The sequence below is a fragment of the Dromaius novaehollandiae genome, chromosome 27 (genome assembly GCF_036370855.1).
Source record: "Dromaius novaehollandiae isolate bDroNov1 chromosome 27, bDroNov1.hap1, whole genome shotgun sequence".
In the NCBI taxonomy this organism is placed as follows: Eukaryota; Metazoa; Chordata; class Aves; order Casuariiformes; family Dromaiidae; genus Dromaius; species Dromaius novaehollandiae.
The window spans coordinates 1,401,784-1,423,530 of NC_088124.1; the positions used below are offsets into that span (position 1 = coordinate 1,401,784).

The 21,747-nt window shown below is 66.6% G+C and overlaps 1 protein-coding gene across 3 annotated transcripts in view; it reads left to right on the plus strand.

The window, feature by feature from the left end:
* NAV1 (neuron navigator 1) overlaps nucleotides 1-21,747 on the plus strand; it is an 83,721-nt gene that overhangs the window by 53,377 nt on the left and 8,597 nt on the right. For 2 of the 3 annotated variants that reach the window (XM_064498281.1, XM_064498283.1), the window contains 14 exons: nucleotides 2,520-2,885; nucleotides 13,087-13,225; nucleotides 13,525-13,822; nucleotides 14,166-14,859; nucleotides 14,964-15,413; nucleotides 15,652-15,693; nucleotides 15,894-16,042; nucleotides 16,850-17,020; nucleotides 17,610-17,662; nucleotides 17,869-17,892; nucleotides 17,994-18,071; nucleotides 18,346-18,429; nucleotides 18,621-18,732; nucleotides 19,429-19,550. In XM_064498281.1, coding sequence (XP_064354351.1) covers nucleotides 2,520-2,885; nucleotides 13,087-13,225; nucleotides 13,525-13,822; nucleotides 14,166-14,859; nucleotides 14,964-15,413; nucleotides 15,652-15,693; nucleotides 15,894-16,042; nucleotides 16,850-17,020; nucleotides 17,610-17,662; nucleotides 17,869-17,892; nucleotides 17,994-18,071; nucleotides 18,346-18,429; nucleotides 18,621-18,732; nucleotides 19,429-19,550 — 2,782 coding nt within the window. The remainder of the gene's footprint in view (nucleotides 1-2,519; nucleotides 2,886-13,086; nucleotides 13,226-13,524; nucleotides 13,823-14,165; nucleotides 14,860-14,963; nucleotides 15,414-15,651; nucleotides 15,694-15,893; nucleotides 16,043-16,849; nucleotides 17,021-17,609; nucleotides 17,663-17,868; nucleotides 17,893-17,993; nucleotides 18,072-18,345; nucleotides 18,430-18,620; nucleotides 18,733-19,428; nucleotides 19,551-21,747) is intronic. The other variant, XM_064498282.1, reaches the window with a different exon arrangement.

A 21,747-nucleotide genomic window follows, 5' to 3' on the forward strand; every position in this document is an offset into this window, starting at 1 on the left:
ACAATCTCGGCGTAAGAGCTGATTCACAGCCTGGCACTGCTCACATCGAGTTAGGCTCGCTTTGCATTGCTTTGCATTCATCTGTGTCAAATTTTTTTCCGCTGCTTTCTCACCGTGTCGCTCAGCTCGGCAGTTCCTTTGCAAATCTCCGTCAGCCCAGATCTTAGGGAAGTAGGGCAAGGATATTAATGTCGATTAAATTAGTGCTGCTGGTGGGTTTTGTCTCCTTACTATCACCTCCTTTCCCTGACGGTTTGTGAATACCTTGCATAGCTGAGGCCTCGGCCACAGAGAAATCTGACCATTAATAGATGGTGGGAATAGCCCAGCGATGCTTTTACCCCTGGTTTTAAGCAGTTCTTAGCTGTGTGGGGATCCTTTTTCTTATTCCATGGCAACTAAGTTTATTTGGAAATTTAATTTGCCTTTGGTGAGGGAACTCCTCAAGTGCCTTCTAGTAGCCTGGAGGAGCTCCAAGAGCTCCAGGACACTCATGAGCCTGACTTTCCTTTACCAAAGCCCTGTCAGCTCTTCCGCAGTGTATCGTAATGATGCATGTACACACTAATTCTGTTCTTTGGGACCATTTCAACCAATTTGTCCAATACGGATATCATCTATTGTCCTCTGGATCTGCCCTGGATCTCTTCACCTTTGGTGTCCCAGTAGCCCTCTCCAGCTCTGGTGCGGAGGCAGTTGTGACCGTGGTGAGAAGTCCATGGTTTCCTTCTTTACCTTTTGCAGAGCTGCTCCCGGCAGCTGTTCCCGTTCCTGTTCTCTAACCTCTTCCACAACTTAAGGCAGGTTCTCCGATGAACCTCTTGTAGAGACGAGCCGTAGTGTGGGGACTCCTTGAACTCCTCCATAGTCAACGTAGATGTAAAAAATACCTCTAATTTGTCTGCTACAGCTTTATTCCCAGGACCGTCCTCCTGCGGTTTGGTTGTATGCTGTTCCCACAAGCTCTCCGGCAGGCTTCTTGCACCCATGTGCTTGGAAGAGGATTTATTGTTGCATTTTATTCCTCTTGGAAATTATTCTTCAAACTTTTTCATTTCCCTTGTGTTCTACCATCCAGTGGTACCTCCCTACAGCCCCTGATCTTGCGGGGAGGCGGAGGCAGGGTGAGGACTGAGGGTCCCTCCAACGGTTGGAGTCTACCTTCTTTCCTATTTCCCCACTGGAGGACAACGTTGTTTTTGAAATATGTCACCTTCCTTCTGACAGCCTCTTTGCCCTGCCGTTGAGCTGCACCAGCTTCCTCTGGGGCTTTCTAAAGTCTCGTTTGGATATGTGGTTTGCATCGGCTCTGAGCTGCCGGTAGAACATCTTTAAATAGCCTTTGTGCTTCCTACCAAAACTTCACCCTTTGAGCTGTCCCTTTTAGTTCCGTTTTAACAAACTTCCGTGTTTTTATGTAGTTCCCTGTTTTAAATGCAATACTGTAGTCAGGTTTTGGCTTTTGTTGCTCCTGCAGGAATGTTTAATCCAAGCACAGCGCGGTCACAGCTAGGGAATAGCTCATTGATGGTAACGTGAGCCAAATCAAGGGCTGCGGGTTCCTGAGTAGCTGCTCCAAGAAGTAATCATTTTTGGCGTCTAAATTTAGTCCTCGCATCACTCCCTGACATGCTGTTTGCCCAAAATACACCCAGAGGGGTGAGGGGAGTATCTCAAGTCCCCGTTCTTGCTGTGCTTCCTGCCCTCGCAGCCTCTCGGCTGGTCGCGGTGCATCGCGCTCGCTGCCGGCCCCGCGCGGCGCTGGGTAACGCTGTCGCGGGGTGTCTCCTCCTGTTTAGACCTGGGATTTCACTCTGCAAGGATTCGATGTTAGATGTCGGCACGGTTGTCTGATTCCCCGGTTTGCCTCTAAGCTTGCTTTCGCGCACAGCCCCCTCCTCCCCGGCACGGCCGCTCGATGCCACGTCCTCTGGGATGAGTGTGCCCCAAGGCCAACTGGTTGTGCTCTGGGTCTTGGGGAAACGGAGGCACAGTGCATCAGGCTGCAAAAGCCGGGCTGTTGAAATGCCGGTAGGGAAATGGCCAGGATAGGGAGCGACTCTCCCGCGGGACGGTCGTGGCAGGGTGCAGAGGCGGGTGGCGTGCGGTGACAGAGCCTGTGGGTCACTCGCGTCCCTCCGGATCGCTTGTGGGGGGCTCCCCACAGCTCTGTCTACAGCTCCATGGGCTTGCAGACGGGCAGCCGAGGTGGTGGGAAGTCTGCTGAAGGTCCTCACTCCACTTTCGGCTCCCCCGGGATCAGGGGCTGCACAGACACCCATAGCACCCCGCGTCCCCCTCTGCAGTCCCCGCAGGGCAACGGCCATGGTCAAACACCACTTGACCATGGCGTGGATAGTCTGAGTCCGCACTCCTGGCATCCTCCAGCCTTGCCCAGATGCTTCAAGAGGGGCAGTTTTGTGTCTTGAGCCCTTGCAGCCCCTGTTTTTGGGGGGGACAAGGCCGCCGCCGCCCGCCGGGCCCTGCCCTAACGCCCCCTCTCCGCCCCGTCCTCGCAGCTCCCTGGAGATGACCTGCTACGACAGCGACGAAGCCAACCCCCGGAGCGTGTCCAGCCTGTCGAACCGCTCGTCCCCGCTGTCCTGGCGCTACGGGCAGTCCAGCCCGCGCCTGCAGGCCGGGGACGCGCCGTCGGTCGGGGGGAGCTGCCGCTCCGAGGGCAGCCCCAGCTGGTACATGCACGGCGAGCGGGCGCACTACTCGCACACCATGCCCATGCGCAGCCCCAGCAAGCTGAGCCACATCTCCCGCCTGGAGCTGGTTGAGTCGCTGGACGCCGACGACGTGGAGCTCAAGTCGGGCTACATGAGCGACAGCGACTTGATGGGGAAGACCCTGACGGAGGATGACGACATCACCACGGGGTGAGTGCCCGCGCCGGGGCTCGTGGCCGGATCGGGGCTTTCCTGGGGGCTCGACCACCTCCCGTTCGGCTGTTTCCAGCCAGCGGTGGAGGGGGCACTCGGAGAAGCGGGATGGATGGAGGAGCATGTAGGTCACCACCAATGCGGCTGGGTAGGTCGCGTCTCCCAGGTGGCTGCTACAGCTGGAGATGTTTCCCCTCCAGTGAGGCAATGCCGGTGCTGAGAGAGCCAAGTGGCTCTGAGACGGCTGGAGCTGCTCTGCCCCTTGCTGCCACCGCCGCGAGCGAGTCCCCAGTCTGGGCCATGCCGCTTTCCCGTTGTCCAGGGAACATCAGCCTTGTTTTGGGTGTTCCCAGAGCAGAGGACTGAGAAATGCATATGCTAAGCAGCTGTGGGACATCTAGGCCAGGACCTGCTGCTGCTTTCAGAAGCGCTCTCCCAGTTTATGCCAGGGGAGCTGAGCTGCCCTGTCTCACCCTGGCACAGCGGGGACATCACGGGTCCAGCCAGGAGAACTCGTGGCACGTGGTGGGACATGCTGCAGGATGGTGGGGTTGAGTCTCGGGACCCCAGTGAGTGCAGAGCCCCGAACTGTCCTTGCTGATGGGTGGCACCGTGGTCCTGCTGAGCAGGATCCCCTGGTTCTGGTCCCCCATCTGCCTCCATCCCTCCCCCCGGCAGGGTCGGGACATCTCCTGCTGTGCCCTACAAGGTTTTTTGGCTTGTGTTGCTCCGTGTGGGGTGTTCCCTTCACCCCCAGTGGCTTTAGCCTGGGGAAGACCCCCAGCCGTCCCCAACACCCTGCTCGTGAAGGGGAAGGATGGTGCCCGCAGGAGGGCCGGTCGCTCAGCACCCAGCAAGATGCAGGCGTCGGGCTGCCAGAATCCAGGCAACCGTTGGCTGGTGCTGAGGAGCGTGAGGGCGAAGGGGACATGTGGGTGCAGCCCGGCATGACCACCGCTCGCATTTTCTTTCAAAACATGTTCTGCTCCTGTTGAGCTGCTGAGGTGCCCCCTGGCTCTGGCCGGCATCCAGAGTTTTGGCATATTGGAGGTTTCCTGTTTCAGTGCATGCAAAAATAAATAATTCCAGCATTCGATTTGTCCCAGAGCAAGAGAGGAGGTATTTGGCCAGCTGTTGCTCCAGCTGCAGCCTCCTTCGCGCGCGGCCCTCGCTCTGCAATCCCCAACCTGCTGCTGCAGGGCCGGGGCAGCCGGTCGCGGAGCTGGGAATCGGACCGGCGTAAACATGGACGTGTCTCCTGGGGCTGTGCCGTGCTCGAGAACGGCGGTGCCTTGTGCTGGCTTGGTCCCTCCTGGGGACCATCAGCCATCGCTTGGCAGCAAGAGGTGGCACGTCACCTCCTCGTGCCGGTGGCCACAGGAGACGCGCTGGGGCCGAAGCGGGGTGTTGCTCCAGGTCTGGCTGTTGGGGTGAAGGACTCCAACGCTCCCTTTCTCCCACCTTGTCTCTTCTCTGGGACCTGCTCTCGCAGGCGGATAACCTTGGCGTGTCCTTGCCTGCAGAGGCAGCGCCAAGAGCGGATAAATCCGAGTGGTGCTTCATCTCCATCAGCCCCCAGCCCAGGCAACGCACGGGCTCGGGGAGCAAGGGATGGTCCCGGGTGCCCTGTCCGGCCTCCGGCCCTGCACGTTGCTCCTGGCAGGGTTCATTTTCTCTGAGCCTTGGGGATGAAGCAGCCTCACCCCTGCGCTGCCGCAGCTCCTGCAAGATCCCCCGGTGCGGGGCGAAGCTTTCGGAGCTGCCCCGGGGTCCCCAGTCCCATGCAAGGCCCGTCTGCAACCCCTGAGCGGTGGAAGGAAACCCTCATGCCGTCCGAAAACAGCCCTGCGCTGGGGGGGTCTCTCGAGCGGGAGCATCGCCTCCTCCGCGGAGCTGCCGGCGGCCCCCGGCCCGGCCTCCTCCGCTGCCTCTGACCTAGAAAGCCGCCGCTGCCCCAGGCTGCATCTCGCCGCGCCGCTAATGCGCCGGGCGGGAGCTCCGCAGACGGGGCCGCGGGGGCCGTGCCCGTGCGCCGGCGCGTGCCGAGGCTCGTAGGGCAGGAGGTCGGCGCTGGCCCAGCGCGGCATCACTGCCGTCTCCAGAGGCACGGCGTGTCCCGGCGCTGCCGCCGCGCCGGGAGAGCCGCCGGGGAGGAGGAGGGCCGAGGTGGGTGAACCGCGGCCGGCGCGCGGGGGGCCCCGTCCTTGGGGGTGACGCGCGGGTGAATCCTGCCTGCGCTCGGTGGCCTGATCGGAGAGGCTCCGGCGGCTCTTGCGCACCTGCTTGGGGCTCCCGGCGCCGCTCTGACCGCCTCGTTCCTCTGATTTTTCGGGGGGCCAAGACGGCAAAGGGAGGGAGGCCGGGAGGAGGGTTCGTGTCACCCGCGGGGTTCCCGAGGCCTCGCGCGCTGTTCCCGCTTCGTGGCGGCCTCCGGCAGAACAGCTGGGGCCAACTGCTCCGGCCGGGCGCCAGCCCTGTCCCCCCCCGGCCACTGCAGCAAGCCCTCCGGCCAGGGACAGCTCCGATGCCAGCTGCCCCGCGCGCTGCTCCCCCAGCTCCCCTGGTGACACGTGGTGGTGGGGTTGGTGCACAGCGCAGGTTGTGCAGGGTACAGCCGGTGCATGGTGTAGGGCATGCAAGGTGATGCATGGCGGCGGGGTTGGTGCATAGTGCAGGTTGTGCGGGGTACAGCCGGTGCACGGTGTAGCATGTGCAGGGTGACGCATGGCAGCAGGGTTGGTGCGCGGTGTAGGGTAGACCTGGTGCACGGTGTAGGGTGTGCAGGGTGATGCATGGTGACGGGGTTAGTGTGTGGTGCGGGTTTCGTGGGGTAGAGCTGGTGTACCAGGTAGGGTGTGCAGGGTACAGCCTGTGCACGGTGTAGGGTGTTCACGGTGATGCATGGTGGCGGGGCTGGCGCACAGTGTGGGTTGTGCAGGGTAGAGCTGGTGTACGGGGTAGGGTGTGCGGGGTACAGCCAGTGCACGGTGTAGGGCATGCAGGGTGATGCGGGGCGGCGGGGTTGGTGCACGGTGTGGGTTGTGTGGGGTAGACCTGGTGTGCTGTGTGTATGTGGGGTAGCACACCAGTGCACAGTGTGGGGCGTGCAGGGTACAGCCGGTGCATGGTGTGGGGCATGCGGGGTGATGCGTGGTGGTGGGGTTGGTGCAGTGTGGGTTGTGTGAGGTAGACCTGGTGCACGGTATGAGGTGTGTGGGGTAGAGCCAGTGCATGGTGTAGCATGTGCAGGGTGACACATGGCAGCAGGGTTGGTGCGCGGTGCGGGGTAGAGCCCGTGCACAGTGTAGGGCATGCGGGGTGACGCATGGTGGCGGAGTTGGTGCATGGTGTGGGTTGTGCGGGGTAGAGCCAGTGCACGGTGTAGGGCATGTGGGGTGACGCATGGCAGCAGGGTTGGTGCATGGTGCGGGTTGTGCGGAGTACAGCCGGTGCATGGTGTAGGGTGCACAGGGTGATGCCTGGTGGCGGGGTTGGTGCATGGTGCAGGTTGTGTGGGGTAGAGCTGGTGCATGGTGTGGGGCGTGTGGAGTACAGCCGGTGCACGGTGTAGGGCGTGCAGGGTGAAGCGTGGCGGTGGGGTTGGTGCACAGCGCGGGTTGTGTGGGGAAGATCTGGTGCACGGTGTAGGGCATGCAGGGTACAGCCAGTGCACGGTGTAGGGTGTGTGGGGTGAAGGTTGTGCGGGTAGTCCTGGTGCACGGTGTGGGGTGTGCAGGGTGACACATGGCAGTGGGGTTGGTGCGTGGTGCAGGTTGTGCAGGGTAGAACCGATGCACAGTGTAGGGCGTGCACGGTGGCCCCCTGTCCGGCTGTCCGGCTGTGTGCAGACTGTATGTGGATTCAGCGTTGTGCAGCGTGTGCTGCGGGGTGTGCGCAAAAGCCGGCTGTGCAGCGGGGGTGCCTGCATTGCCCGGGGAGCTTGGGGAGTACGCAGGGGCTGTACCTACAGCGTCAGTGCATAGGTGGGGTGTGCAGCCGGGTGTGCGGCGTGCTTGTGCAAAGAGGTGTGTGCATTCGGGACGCTGGGCCCACGCGGGGCACGTACCGCGCGAGTGCGGTGTCAGCCCGCGTGCGGGGTGTGCGGGGGGCGTACGGGGCACGCGGGGCGCCTGCGCGGTGACGCCGGCTCGGCCCCATCGGTGAAGCCGGGCAGGCAACAACCCCGGCCAGCTGTGCGCGGAGGCGTCTCCGAGGCCGCCGGCTCGCGCAGGCGACGGGAGAAATGGGAATTTCGCAAGCAGCCTGAGTCACGGCGGCTCCTCCGCCCCGGCGCTGCTCCGGGACTCCCCGACCTCCGCCCGGGGCGGCAGCACGGCTGCGCGGTGGCACCGTTTCCGAAGCAGCTGGAGGTCCCCGCGCGGGGACACGCTTCCTCCGGGGTTTCCACCCCCCCGGTGTTCGGAGCAGGGGGGGGGATGGAGGGGCAGCAGCCGGGCGTGCGGTCCAGCTCCGCCGCCGATCTCCTTGCTGCAAGCGGGGCGAGCGTCAGGCACCGCCGCGTCGGCATCGGGCCGGGGAAATCGGACCCCGCTATTACCGCCGTCCGCAGAGCGGAGCCGCGGCGGCCGGTGGTGAGGGGGGGTGGGGGGGTGTCCAGGCATCCCGAGGGCGAGCTCTGCTCCCGGGGAAGCTCCCCGCATGGGGCGGCTCCTTGCACCACCGGCCCCTCGCCCCGGCTGTGCCGGTGGGGCCGCGTTCGGCGGGGGCTCCGCACAATGGGGCCCTTAGAGATGGCTTTAATCGGAGAGGGTTTTCGGGAGGGCCCTGGGGATTTGGGAGCACAAGGCTTGCTGTCTTGCAGGGACACGTGTGCTGGGAAACCTCGCTGGTGCCAGCACATCCCTGCTGGCGAGCAGGCGGGCGTCTTTGCCGGTGTCAGGAACGAGACGATTAAAACAACTTTTCACTCTCCGGTTGCAAAAGCAGCTGCTGCTGGGAAGGTCTGCGCTGCCGGGCTGGAGAGGCTCCAGCCAGGGGGGCCTCGAAGGGCAGAGCTGCCCCCCCCCCGTGGGGTCCACGTCCACACCGTGCTGCCGCGGGCGAGCCTCAGCCCCGGCTGCCTCCTTCCTCCTAGCAGCGAGGGCAGGGAAAGGCGGCCTGGTGCCCCGCCGGCAAATCCGGCACGGCCCCGTCAGTGCCCGGCTTTGCAAATCCCCCTCGCCGCCTCTCCCTGCCCGGCCGAGAGGTCGATCCTCTCCGTCCCGGTGGGAAGGAGCCGGCCGGGAGGGAAAACCCAGCCGCCCGCTGCCTTCGGCTCTGGACCTCCTTCCCGCAGCCCCCCACGGCCCCTCGTCTGAGCTCTGCCCCGGGGAGGTGGCTCTGGCGGGGCCGGGGGCGACCTGCCAGGAGGAGGGGCCGGCGTCCGTCCGTCCGTCCGTCCGTTGTGCAAGGCAGGGCGGCCCGGTGCCAGAGGCAGGGTGGAGGGACGCAGAGCTCGTCCGGAGCCATCCCTGGCCGGGCTCCGTGCCGCACCCGTCCGGAAAAGCTCGCGGGAAGCAGGCGCGGGCGCGTGGGCTGTTGCATTGCCGCTACCGCGGACGAGGCGGCTTCGAGGTCTTTCGGCAACGGTTGGAAAGCCGGGACGAGGCCGGCGATGCTTTGCAGAAATTGCACTTTTGCAAAATGCACGTGAAGGCGGCGGCGGCCGCTTGGGGAACGGCAAAACCGACCTCGCGCCCGGAGCCTGCAAAGAGGCATCGGAGCACGTCGATGTGGGCTGGCAGCTCCGGCCGTCCTGCATCGCGGTGCCGCGTCCTGCCCGCTGCGTTTTGCCCTCCCGGTCCCGCAGCTCCCGGGCGGCGGCAGGTTACGGAGCCGGCTGCAAGCAGGGCAGAGGCCGAGCTCCTGGCCGAGGGCCGGAGAGACGGGGGATGAAGACGGAGCCGGTCTCTAGATCGGCAGAGACAGGGAGCACCGGGCATCCGCAGCCCCGGGGTGCAGCAAGCGCGGCGGTCCAGCGCGGCAGAGCCGCGACGAGCCGTTCGGCGGGACCGAGGCCGCGATTTGGGGCGAGGGCAGGATCCTGCCCCAGCCAGGAGCGAAGCAGCGGCAGCTCGGCGTCGCAGCACCCCGGGGACGGGGAGAAATCCCCGCGAATGCCGCCACGAAACCTCCGGGCGCGAAGGCCTGCCGAATTTCCAGCGCTGCCGCGAGAGCGGCTCCGCCGGCAATGACCCCCCGCAGCGGTGCAAACACCGTCCTAAGCTCCCCGAGCGGGCCTGGCCCTTCCCGTTTCCCATTTCCCGGGAGCGGCCGGAGCCAAGCGAGGATGCTCATCGCGGAGGGAGCCAAGAGGCGTCGCCGAGGTGGAGGCGGGGGGGGGGGGGGGAGCGCTAGGAAGGAATTACTTATTTATTACTTATTTCCCGGCCCGCGGGGAGCACTTCGCCGGAGCTCACGGCGCTTTGCTGAAGCCGCGATTAACCCTCTCGGGATCGGCGGCCTGGGGGGGGCCCTCGGCGGGGCCCCACGCGGCGGCTCGGCGAAGGTGCCCCGGGTTTCTGGCTCTGGAAAAAGAGCCACAAATGGTCTTTTTAGCCCTTAAAATGGACGGTTGTGCGAGCTCGGGTGATCGCGTGGTGGCAAATCCCGGGAAACTGGGGCTTTTGGGAGCAGCCGGCCCCGGCAACCCCGCTGCCCCGGCATGGGTGGGGGGTTGCTTTGGGGGCAGGCCTGGGGCTGGGAGCCGGGCCTGGGGGTCGGGGGGCTGCGCTGTGGGGCACGGGGCTGGACTGCGGAGCAATGGGGTGGCAGTGGGGCACTGGGTTGGGGGGGGAATCTCGGGCCAGGTTGGGGGGCACCAGGGTCAGGGATGTGGGGCCTTGGGTTGAGGCTGTGGGGCTGCGTGCTGGGGCTGGGGGGGGGGCATGGGGCCAGGCTGTGGGACATAGGGGCTGGGATGTGGGGCACCGGCCTGAGCTGTGGGGCACAGGGCCTGGTTGAGGAGCACCGGGGCCTGCTGTGGGGCACGGGGCTGGACTGAGGAGCAATGGGGTGGCAGTGGGGCCCTGGGTTGGGGGAGGATCTCAGGCCAGGTTGGGGGGCACCGGAGTCAGGGATGTGGGGCCACAGGCTGAGATGGGGGGGCTGCGTGCTGGGGCTGGGGGGGGGGCATGGGGCCGGGCTGTGGGGCACTGGCCTCAGCTGTGGGGCCTGGGGCCTGGTTGAGGACCACCGGGGCCTGCTGTGGGGCACGGGGCTGGACTGAGGAGCAATGGGGCTGGCAGTGGGGCCCTGGGACAGGCTGTGGGGCCACAGGCCGGGCTGGGGGGCTGGGCTGGGGGGCACGACACCATGCAGCACTGGGGCAGGCTGCGGGGCCGCGCGGCGGCCTCAGGGGGGAGGGCGCGGGGAAGGAGGCGGGATCGAGCCGAGCCGAGCCGAGCCGAGCCGAGCCGAGCCGAGCCGAGCCGAGCCGAGCCGAGCCGAGCCGAGCCGGGTCCCCGCGGCCGCCCGGGCCGAGCCCTTTGTCTGCGGCCGCGGGCGGGCGCTGCCGCTTTAAGGGCGGCTGGCACGCGCCGCCGGGGGCGGGGCCACCGCGCGCGCCCCGCCCCTCGCCTGCCGCCGCGCCCCGCCGCGCCCCGCCCCGCCGCGGAGGGGCCGCGCCGCGCCGCGGGCAGCATGTTGCGGGCCGGGAGGCCGCGCCGCGCCCCGCGCCTCGCCGCCAGGTAGGGAGGGGGGCGCCGCGCCGGGGCCGCGCCGGGACCGCGCCGGGCGGGCGGGCGGGCAGGGGGCGCCGCCGCGCCGGGTTGGGCTGGGCCGGGCCGCGCCGCAGCACGGGCGGGCGCCGGGCGCATTGCGGGCGGGCGGCTCCCGGTGCCGGCGGCGGCGGCGGCCCGGTGCGCGGGGCCCGGCAGACAAAGCCGGGCGCCCCCCGGGCAGCTCGGCGCGGGCGGCGCTTTGTCTCGGCTCCGCCGCCCCGCGCGGGGTCGGGGACGGGGCCGGGGCCGGTACCGCCGGGCCCGCTTCAGCCGGGAGCGGAGCCGCCGCGCAGGGGGGGCTCGGGGCGGCGGGAGCGGCCGGGCCGCAGGGCGCCCCGGTGCCCTCGACGCCTCGGGGCGGGTTTAGCGCGGCGGCGGCTGGGGGAGGCCGGCGACTCGCTGCTTCGGCCCCTCTTTAAGATGGAGGGAGGGAAGCGCGAACCCGGCGACCCACCGCCGTCCGCGGACCCTGCACACGGGGACCGGGGCCACGGCCGCCCCCGCTGCCCGCTCGGCCCTTGGACGCGCCGCTCGCTGCCGGGTCGTCCCGGCGGATGTGCCGGCGCGTCCGACCTCCCCGGGCCTCTCGATCCCTGCTTCGAGCGCCGGATCCACGCCGTGGTCTTTCCCCCTGCGAGGCGGCTCCCGGGGGCGAAGGTCCGTGAACCCCAAAGCGGTGGGTGACGGAGAGGCCCGGAGCCGAGCGGCTCCTGAAGGTCCTGCCGGGGCCAGGACCGCCGCGAGGATGCCGACGTGCCAAAGGGGAGAGGAGCTTCCGTTCCTGCTCTGGCACCGGGATTTCTGGCCTGGCGAGAAATCCCCCGGAGCAGAAGCCGGGAAAGGGAAGGTGCACGGAGTGGGGCAGCCCCACTCCGCTTTCCAGGCACCCGCCCGTAGTGAAACCCCTTCCTGGGAAGCCACACGTGCATGGGGCTGTCCCCAAATCTGCCACGGTGACGAAGGTGGCTGTGTCCCCTCCCGGACAGCCCTGCTCCCGGAGGGATTTCACGTGCCCGCTGGTGGCCGCTGGGCTCCCGGGCTTGTAGCACCGGGCGGAGGGAGTTTGACCGCGGAGAGGGAGACGTGGACACCCAGGGGACCTGTCACCAAGAGGGAACTAGGGTGCTAGGGCCAGCGGGTTGCGGGGAGCAGGGACGCACACCGATCCTCCCGGCTGCGTCGGCGGGCACGTAAGGACACGCGTGTGTCTGCACGGAGAGGCGCGCACGCACGCGAGCGAGCGGCGGGGCGAGCCATCGCCGTCCTCGGCGGTGTTTCGCCGCTCTGCAGAGCTGCTGGCACCGTTTTGGCTTTGGCCGGTGGTTGGGGGAAAAGTGGGAGATGCGGGGCCGTTCGGAGGGTGCGCAAGCGGCAAAGGCAGCTCCGGGTGCTCCGCGCTGCCCGCGCGCTTGGTGGTGTTTCCAGCTCGGCGTCTCCCAGCACCCGTTAATTCCCGGCCAAAATTCGCCGCTGAGAAACGCAACCTCCTCTTGGCCCCGAATCCCTCCTTCCGCCGGCTTTGCCTCCCCCCCGGAGCGGGCCGGCCCGCGGCGAGGCCGGCCAAGCCGCAGACGTGAGCCCGGCGGGGAGCTGCCTCCCGTCTCCAGCGCCGCTGGCGTGGGGCAGGGCTGGGAGCCGGGGGAGGGGGGTGTCTCCGCGTCCCGCCGAAGGGTCCGACCCTCGCCAAGGTCTCCCGCGCGGGCCGCGTTTCCGGGAGCCGCTCGTCCCCTGGATGCGGCCAGCAGGCATCTCCGCGAGCCGGAGGGGGTGCCAAAAAATGGGATACGGCCGCGTGTCGGAGAGGGAGCGGGCTGGGAGCCGCCCGAGGGAGGGTGGAGGCCCGGGACGGCGGCCGAGGGAAGGCCGGTTCGTTGGCTCCGGCTGGTCCCTGCCCTTTCTGCGAAACCTCCTGGCCTCCGCGGAGGGAGCTCGGCGGCTGCCCTGTTTATTTGGCCTCCGTGCTAGGAAACGAGCCACGCCGGAGCCATCGGATGAGCCTCCGGAGCAGCCCCGGGTGCCGCCTTGCGCCGTGGGGCTGGCAGCGCTGTGCTCCGCGCATCCCCGGCCCCGTGGTGGCCTGGCCACCGCTGCTGTCCGGCCCCGGCCTGGCCGTCCCCCCGATGCCCGGCACCCTCGGGTGCCCTAAACGGAGGAGTTGCGGCGTTGGGCTGGGTCGGATGCCGTGCGCCGGCGGGGCTGGAAAGCAGCGCCAGGCTGGGATGGAGCCAGCGTCGGCTGCCAAGCGTCGGCTCCCTGCCACGTCCCTGCAGCGGGCGCTAACCGGAGCGGAGCCTCGAGCCCGGGGCTGCCGCTCGGGTTGGCCCGGGTCCATCGGGCCGGCAGGGAAAAATGCCAGCGGGTGGCAGGATGCGCCGCCGGAGAAGGGCCGGCAGAGCCGCTCTGCGCTGGCGCGGGATGAGCGTGGGCCCGGCGGCGGTGGCGGTGGCGGGGGTCTCACGCTGGCTCTCCCCTCGCAGCTGGGATGAGAGCAGCTCCATCAGCAGCGGCCTCAGCGATGCCTCCGACAACCTCAGCTCGGAGGAGTTCAACGCCAGCTCCTCGCTCAACTCCCTGCCCTCCACCCCCACGGCGTCGCGGAGGAACTCGGCCATAGCGGTAGGTGCCTCCGTCACCCCGTGTGGCCGGGGACCTCGGCGCCCTTCGTCCCGCAGCCCCCGGTGGTGCTTCCTTCGTGGGAAGGAGAGGGTGGAGGTTGGAGGGTTGCCTGCCATCCCGTCCCACCTTGGCGAGACGGGTCGCTGCACGGGGAAACCGAGACATGGCACGGGCCGGGGTGCAGTGATTCAGCAGAGCTGGGAGCACCCTTGGGTGGCCGGTGTCTCCCTTTTCCCTGCTGGGTGTGGAGCGCTCTGAGGTTGGAGCCAGGAGCGTCCCTGACTCCGGTCTGCCCGCAGCTGCGCACGGACTCGGAGAAGCGCTCGCTGGCGGAGAGCGGGCTGAGCTGGTACGGCGAGGCGGACGACAAGGCCCCCAAGAAGCTGGATTACGACAGCAGCAGCCTCAAGATGGAGCACGGCTCCTCCAAGTGGCGGCGGGAGCCGTCGGAGAGCTGCGAGGAGGTGCCGAAGGGCGGCGAGCTGAAGAAGCCCGTTAGCCTGGGCACCCCGGGGTCCCTCAAGAAGGGCAAGACCCCCCCGGTGGCGGTGACCTCCCCCATCACCCACACGGCCCAGAGCACCCTCAAAGTGGCAGGTGAGGCTGGATTTGGGGAGAGTCTCCTCTGATAGGGAGAGGTTTTGGCGTCTCCATGTGCCTGCCCTGGGTGCATGGGTCTTGGGGATGACCATGGGGACCCGTGGCTGTGCTCGGACCCAAATGGACCAGAGTAGAGGGTGATTGGGTGGTCTTTGGCATCCTCATGGCCAGTGACACCTCGTCTGCCCCGACACCTGGGGCCTGCGCACGTGTCCCTTCCTCACCACCACATCTCCTCCATCTCCAGTGTTGTTGTCAGATCTGGGCTAGTTTGGACCCATAGGTCCCCAAAGCCTCCCCCTGCTCCCGGGACGCTAACGCTTCCTTCCCTGCCTGCCAGGCAAGCCTGAGACCAAAGCCACTGACAAGAGCAAGCTGTCCGTGAAGAACACGGGCCTGCAGCGTTCCTCCTCTGACGCTGGCCGCGATCGCGTTGCCGATGCCAAGAAGCCGCCCTCGGGCCTTGCGCGCCCCTCTGCCTCCAGCTCCTTCGGCTATAAGAAACCGGCTCCCACCACCGGCACCGCCACCGTCATGCAAGCTGGGGGCTCGGCCACCCTGGGCAAGATCCAGAAGAGCTCCGGCATCCCCGTCAAGCCGGTCAGCGGGAGAAAAACGAGCCTGGATGTCTCCAACGCGGCTGAGCCCGGCTTCCTGGCCCCAGGGGCCCGTTCCAACATCCAGTACCGCAGCCTGCCCCGGCCGGCCAAGTCGAGCTCCATGAGCGTGACGGGCGGTCGCGGTGCGAACCGCCCCGTCAGCAGCAGCATCGATCCCAGCCTGCTCAGCACCAAGCAGGGCAGCATCTCGGTGTCGCGGCTCAAGGAGCCGTCCAAGATCGGTGCAGGCCGTGGCACGCCGGCCCCCGTGAACCAGACGGACCGCGAGAAGGAGAAGGCCAAGGCCAAGGCTGTGGCGCTCGACTCCGAGTGCGTGACGCTGAAGAGCATCGGCTCGCCCGAGAGCACCCCGAAGGCCCAGGCCAACCTCCCGCCGGCGGCCAAGGTGGCCGAGCTGCCCCCCACGCCACTCAGGTATGACCCCCTCCACCTCCGAGGACAGTGGGTGCCTGGTGTGGCTGTGCCATGCCCAGCGCCCACATCTTGCCTGCCCCAATAACACTGTTTTTTCCCCCCAGAGCGGCTGCCAAGACCTACGTGAAGCCTCCCTCGCTGGCCAACTTGGACAAGGTCAACTCGAACAGCCTGGACTTGCCCTCCTCCAGCGAGCTGCACCCCCCGCACACTGCCAAGCTCCAGGACCTGCACCCAGCCGGAGGGCACCTCACGCCCTGCTTCAGTCCCAGTCCTGCCCCCATCCTCAACATCAACTCGGCCAGCTTCTCCCAGGGCCTGGAGCTCATGGGCGGCTTCAGCGTCCCCAAGGAGGGCAGGATGTACCCCAAGCTCTCAGGCTTGCACCGCAGCATGGAGTCCCTGCAGATGCCCATGAGCCTGCCCAGTGCCTTCTCGGGGGGCAGCACCCCTGCCCCCGCCCCTGCTGCTGTCCCCGCTACCAGCACGGAGGAAGAGGAAGAGGCTGGTGAACTGGGCTGGAGCGGGAGCCCCCGGCTTGCACATCTGGACAGGTACGGCCGGAGGGAGGGCAGCAGGCTGCCAGGGCACGGCACCTCCCTGAGGGTTGAGCTCCCTCCAGCCATCCCGCCGTGGTCTTGGCCCACCTCGGAGGCTCTTGCCTTGCTGTTTTGGGGGAAAAGCCATCTTTCAGCTGCCTGCAACTCATGGCATGGCCCTGAGGATGCTGCCCTGTGGCACCTTCCCTCCCTCTGCGCGGGGATGTGACTGGTCTTTTCTCTTCCCTTCCAGCTCCAACCGCGACAGGAACACGCTGCCCAAGAAAGGGTTGAGGTAAAAGACCCAAAATCCCGGAGTCAGGCGGGATGGTGCTGGGGAGGGGGGTGGGTGGCTGGAGCTTTCCTGCCACCCGCACCCGGAGCATGGGGCCGGCAGTGCCCCCCATGCCAGGGAAGCCGAGCAGGCGCACGGGAGGCCTGGGGTGGGACGTGCCCCGTGTCACCTCACCGTGCCCATCTCTCCCGCGCCCCCAGGTACCAGCTCCACTCCCAGGAGGAGGCCAAGGAGCGGCGCCATTCCCACACCATCGGCGGGCTCCCCGAATCGGACGACCAGACGGATCTGCCCTCGCCCCCTGCCCTCCCCGTGGCGCTCGTCGGGAAAGGCCCGCTCACCAACATCGGTCAGTGCCCCCCTCCTCAGCCCAGCTTACACCAGCCCAGCGTGTCCCACCTGCCCCCCGTACGCCCTGGCTTGCCGTGGGGCACCGGAGAGCGGTGCCAGGGCCTGGCCCCAGAGCCTCGTGCTGCCGTGGGGTTGATGGCCGGTGCCAGGCTGGTAATGGGACCTGCAACTAATTGCTGATGCTGCTGAAGGTGCTGGTTTTCTCCGCACCTTGATGCTCCCAGCAGCCGTGACACTTGGTGTCTGATGTCTTTGGCCCCACCAAGGTGCTGGGTTGTGGCTCAGAGGCCAGGGACGTACATCATCTCTGCTTTAGGCCGTCTGATCCATCCTCGGGGCTCTGCCCTCCTCTGCCCGCTCCTCTAAGGGTGCCCGTGGCCAAGGCCAGGCTGAGCCAGGCATGGGTCCTGCCTGCTCTTGTTGGGACCTAGATGTTCCCAGAGGGTTTTGGGGATGCAGGCAGTGGGGTTGGGGCTGCCAGCTGGGGACCTTGAGAGATGCAGCCAGAGGTGACAGGCTCCAGCACGGTTGTGCCTGCTTTATCACAGGATGATACATTTATTTCTCAGCTCTGCGTTCACCGTGAAACATCGCCTCAGGTGCTGGCGTCCAGGCCCTCAGGGTGTAAATCTGCAGTTTAGCTTTCCTCCAGTCCCCCTGCTTTGGGACCGCGATCCCTGCTTCCTCTCCCCCTCCCGGCTCCTGTGGATCGCTCCAACCCCGGCTTTCCCGACCCCGATCGCTGGGCCCGGCTCGGGAGCTGGCGTGACTCTGACCCTGCTTCTCCCCTGCCTTCTCCTTGCAGTGAGCCCCACTGCCGCCACCACCCCGCGGATCACCCGCTCCAACAGCATCCCCACCCACGACTCCACCTTTGAGCTGTACAGCACGTCCCAGATGGGCAGCACCCTCTCCCTGGCAGACAAGCCCAAGGGCATGATCCGCTCGGGCTCCTTCCGGGACCCTGTGGATGACGGTGAGAGTGTGCTGCGCCCCTGCCCAGGGCGAGGGGGTCTCCCCGGGAGCCGAGGGGTGGCGTGTCGCCCCGGACCCTTGTCCCTTCCTCGGGGCTGGGGTGGTGCGGGTGGTCCTCAGCACTGGTGCAGGGGGAAGCCAGCCCGGAGGGGCTAAGTGCAGAGCTCCAGGCTGCCACCAGCTCTGACTCACGCGGGCACCTGGCAGGGCAGGTTCAAGCCCTGTGGGACGGGTGCCTGGCAGTGCCTGGCGTCCCCGTGTCGGCATCGGGGAGGAGAATGCAGGCAGGGAGGGTGGCAGGGCCCCCAGGCTCAGCCAGAGAGGACTGAGGACGCTCCCCGTGCCGTCCTGCACGTGATGGTAGCAGCGAGCGTCCGAGCAGTTCGTTGGCCGAGTGCCGAGAAACGGGCAGTGCTGTGCAGCCACCGTCCCTCCTTCGGCTTCTCCCCGGATGGCCGGCTTCTCGCGCAGCCCTCCTGCCCGGCGGTCCTTGCCCTGCTGCGATGCCCTGCGCGTTCCTCCCCGCGGGGAGCCCTGCCGTCCCCCAGGGCCAGGGGCAGCCTGACGCAGCCTGTTTTACTCTGTTGCAGTTCACGGATCGGTGCTGTCCCTGGCGTCGAGCGCTTCTTCCACCTACTCCTCCGTAAGCGCCACCTCCGCGCAGGATGCCCTTGCAGGGCTGCAGCGCCTCGTGCATGGCTGTGGGCTGTGGCGGGGGGGGGGAAAGAGGGGCTGAGCAGTGCAGGGGGGGCTCTGTGCATGCTTCTGCCTCGCGCTGAGCCTGTCTGCGCCTCGCTGCCCTCCTGACTGCCCGCCTCTGTCTGTCTCTCTTTGCCCTTGCACTGCCAGGCTGAGGAGAAGATGCAGTCCGAGGTGAGCCCGCGCCTTCTGCTCGCCGCCCGGCCCCGCTGCCCCTGCCGCCGTGGCGCGAGCGAGTGCCCGGCCCCTCTCACTCCTCTGCTCTTTCCCTGCAGCAAATCCGCAAGCTGCGCCGCGAGCTGGAGTCCTCGCAGGAGAAGGTGGCCACCCTGACATCCCAGCTGTCGGCCAACGTGAGTCCTCGTGGATCCCATCTCCCTGCCCAGCTTGGGCACACGTTGTCCCTGTGGTCAGCCCCTGCCTTGGTGCTCAGCACCTCTTGCACCAGTTTCTGTCTTCCTTCACTGCTGGTCTCCTCTCCATCAAGAGAAACCCCTTCTCCAGCCTCTTGTGTCCCAGGCCAAGTGGCTGCAGGGGTCTCGGCAAAGCCACCCAGCAGCAGGTGCTCCCCCAGCAGCGAGTGCTCTCCTGGCAGTGGGTGCTCACCCATCTCTCTGTCTCTCCCAGGCCAACCTGGTCGCAGCTTTCGAGCAGAGCCTGGTGAGCATGACGTCCCGCCTGCGGCACCTGGCCGAAACTGCCGAGGAGAAGGTGGGTGCCACGGGGGGCCCTGGGTGGGCAGCGGGGTGGCGCTGGCGGTGCAGAGATCCCCCACCCATTGCAGGAGGGTGGTCGTGGGGCTGGGGAATTGGCCAGGTCTGCACTCCTGCACCCGGGGTGAAGCTGCCGTGGCCCCTGCGCTGGTGGGATGTGCTCCATGGCTCCTGGCTCCGCCTCCCCAGGACACAGAGCTGTTGGACCTGCGGGAGACCATCGACTTCCTGAAGAAGAAGAATTCGGAGGCCCAAGCCGTGATCCAAGGGGCCTTGAATGGCACCGACGTCACACCCAAAGGTGAGGCCTGGCACCGCAACCTGCCTGCCCAACCCATGGTATGTCCCACGCCCCAGAGAACGGGCCCTGCCATGGGGCTCCCACCCTGCTGGCACAGGCCCCCAGGGCAGGAGCCTCCTCACGTGTGGTTGACCGAGAGGCAGAGTCCTCCGGGCAGCAGCTCTTCCCCAACTGGGACCTCTGAGTGTCTGAAAGCCAGGGCAAAGCCAGGGCTTTCTCGTCGTGGGAAGTCTCATCTCTGATGCATGGAAGGAGTGGGATGGTTGTCCTCCTCGGGACACCTCCCTGCTGGGCCCTTGGCCAACAGAGTGTTGTTAGCTGCTGATCTTGGCTTTATTCCTGCGAGTGCTCTTTCTAGCCCAAAAACCCTGATGCGAGTTTGGCAGGGAGGTGACCTGGAACAAGAGCTGAGCATCGTGTGCTCTGTGCATCTCCCCAGGGTTTGGGTTCACTGCCCCAGCTGGCAGCACTCACGTAGTGCCTGAGCTCCGGGTTGTCTTCCAGGGCGGCTCTGAGAGCAGAGAAGGTGCTTAGGCGGGCCGGAGGGAGCAGGGGGCCTTTGGGTGGGAGGAAAGCACTGCAGTGGTCACTGAGCGGGCTGGGAGGGGTGCGCGGGTGGCTCCAGCGCTGGGGCAGATAGACTGACCATTTTGTTCCCGGTCTCTCTTGCTCTCTGGCTTCTCTCGCTGGCCCCAGAGTTGCGCATCAAGCGGCAAAACTCCTCCGACAGCATCTCCAGCCTCAACAGCATCACCAGCCACTCCAGCATCGGCAGCAGCAAGGACGCCGATGCCAAGAAGAAGAAGAAAAAGAGCTGGGTGGGTAGGATAGGGTGCTGGTGGGAGGAGTGGGGCTGGGGGAGCTGCTGGTGGGGTCTGGCCGGGGTCAGCCCCATGAGCCAGCCGCTCTCTGTCCATCTTGGCATCGTGGTGTCAGTCCCCTCTGTCCCCTGGGGACAGCGCTGCTGAGGAGCATGTAGCCACCATGGATTTGATAAGTTGGTCAGGGCCTTCTCTGGAACTTCTCCAGCTCCTCTGGGAGTTTTCCAGCCCTGGTCCCGCACGCCTGCTCCCTTGTGGTCTTTCCCACGTGTTTCTCCCACCCCATGCTGGTGCCAGTCATCCGGGGTGCCGGGCCCCGGCGCCACGGACACCTCGGCTAGCCAGCCACTTCCCTGCACCCCGGCAGCTCCGAGCTGGACGTGTGATTAAGTCTTGCTTTGTTTTGTTTCTCTCCCCCTACGCTGACCTCAACCCTTTTTTTCCAGGTGTATGAGGTAAGTCCCGTGCCGTCCCCTCCACCCCATGCTGTGCCCGGCCAGGGCGCTCGCTCCATTTCCAGTGGGACGGCACTCATGCCACTAACCATCCCATCCATCCCACCAGCGCTAACCCCCCTGCATGGGCCACCCCGGTGCCCCGCGCCAGGCCACGCAACGCCTTGGTTGCTTCACGGGGCGTTAAGGCCAAAACACGCAGGCAGGTGGAGGAGCTGGGCTGCCCCGGGGCAGCTTCGCTTCGCAAGAGTGTCTCAGAGCGTGGAGCACCCACCGCAAAGCTCAGGACATCGGCCTCCAAAATGGATGAACGGCCATGGTTTTGGCGAGGGAACTTGAGGGTTGCAGGCACGTGTCCCGTGTCCTTTTCAGACTTGCTGGGTTCAGGCTCTGCAGCTGGGGTGACGGTGGCTGGGACAGAGCCGCCAGGGCGCTGGGAGGGCTGGCAGCGGGAGCACCAAGGCGCCAGGAAGGGCTCGGTGCACAGGGACCATCTCGCAGATGGGGACCATCCTGTTCTCTCTCCAGAAGTCTTTCCTGACTCCCTGTTGCCAGGATCCCGTGGGCAGTGGAGGGGACCCTGGCTCCGGGTCCACCTGCCCGTGACCCTGTGGCACGGTGCTGCCCGTCTCTGCTTGCTGGGGCTGCCCGTGAGGCAGCGCAGTGCCCAGCACAGACCTGCAGCTCCTCATCCAACCCCAGGACCCCTCCAGAGAGCTGCACAGCCGCGGGCCCCTGAGCCGTGGCCTTGCGGGAGCCTGGGATGCTCTGATGTGTCCCTGTCCCCATCAGGACCCATGCAGGGCTTCCTTGCTCTTCAGCCATCAGCAAAGCTTGATACCCACCTTGTTCTTTACATTGAAATGCAGCATTTTCCCTTTTTGAGGGGACACCCAGGCCAGTGCCTGCTAGGAGACAGGCCAGGGAGCGGGCAGGATCCGGCCTGTTCTCCTCCCACCTGCCCTCGGAGCAGGCTCTGGCCCTGCAGGGCATGTGCTGCGAGCCCGGGGTGCCCGTCCTGCTTCTCTCCCGGAGGCTGGTGGCGTGTAAGCGGGATGCCGGCATGGTCTGGCCCTTGCGCAGTGTCCGTCCGCCCTCCCCGGCCTCGGCACGCCGCTCACCTGTCCGTTGCTGTGTGTGTGTGCTGTGCGCAGTGTGTGCATGCTGCATGCCCGGCCGCGACGCCGACCCGCCCCTCGCACACCGAGCTCTCCTCCGGCGAGGTGGCTGGCCTCCGTGGGGGGCTGGCCGGCCCCCTGTGCCCTCCAGCAGGACCCCACCCAGCAGAGGGGAGGTTGGGGCTGGAATTGTCCCCTTGCACCCAGACCTAGGCTCCACGGTGGCTGGGGCACCCCGTGGTGCGCTTGCTGGGGCAGCGGATCTGGGGGGAACACGAGGTTGGAGCCGGCCCTTCACCATTGACCAAGGCACCGTGGTGGTCCCCAAACACCCCAACGTGTGGGTGCTGGGGAACTCTACAGGGATGTGGGTTCTCCTCCGTGGGGATTGGTGCCATCTAGGCTGGAGCTGTGTCCAGGGGGTTGTGTGAAGGGCCACGTGCCACCGTACGTCAGCAGAGCAGGGTCGGGCCGGTGCCTTCCCCGGGTAGCAGTGGTGGTGGTAGGGCTTGCTCCTGCCTTGGTGATGGATATGGTGTCACTGGCCCTGGGTCGAAGTGTCCATTGGTTCTGAGCCCATGGGGGCTGCACTCCAGCCTCAGGGCAAGACGGGGCCTTGGC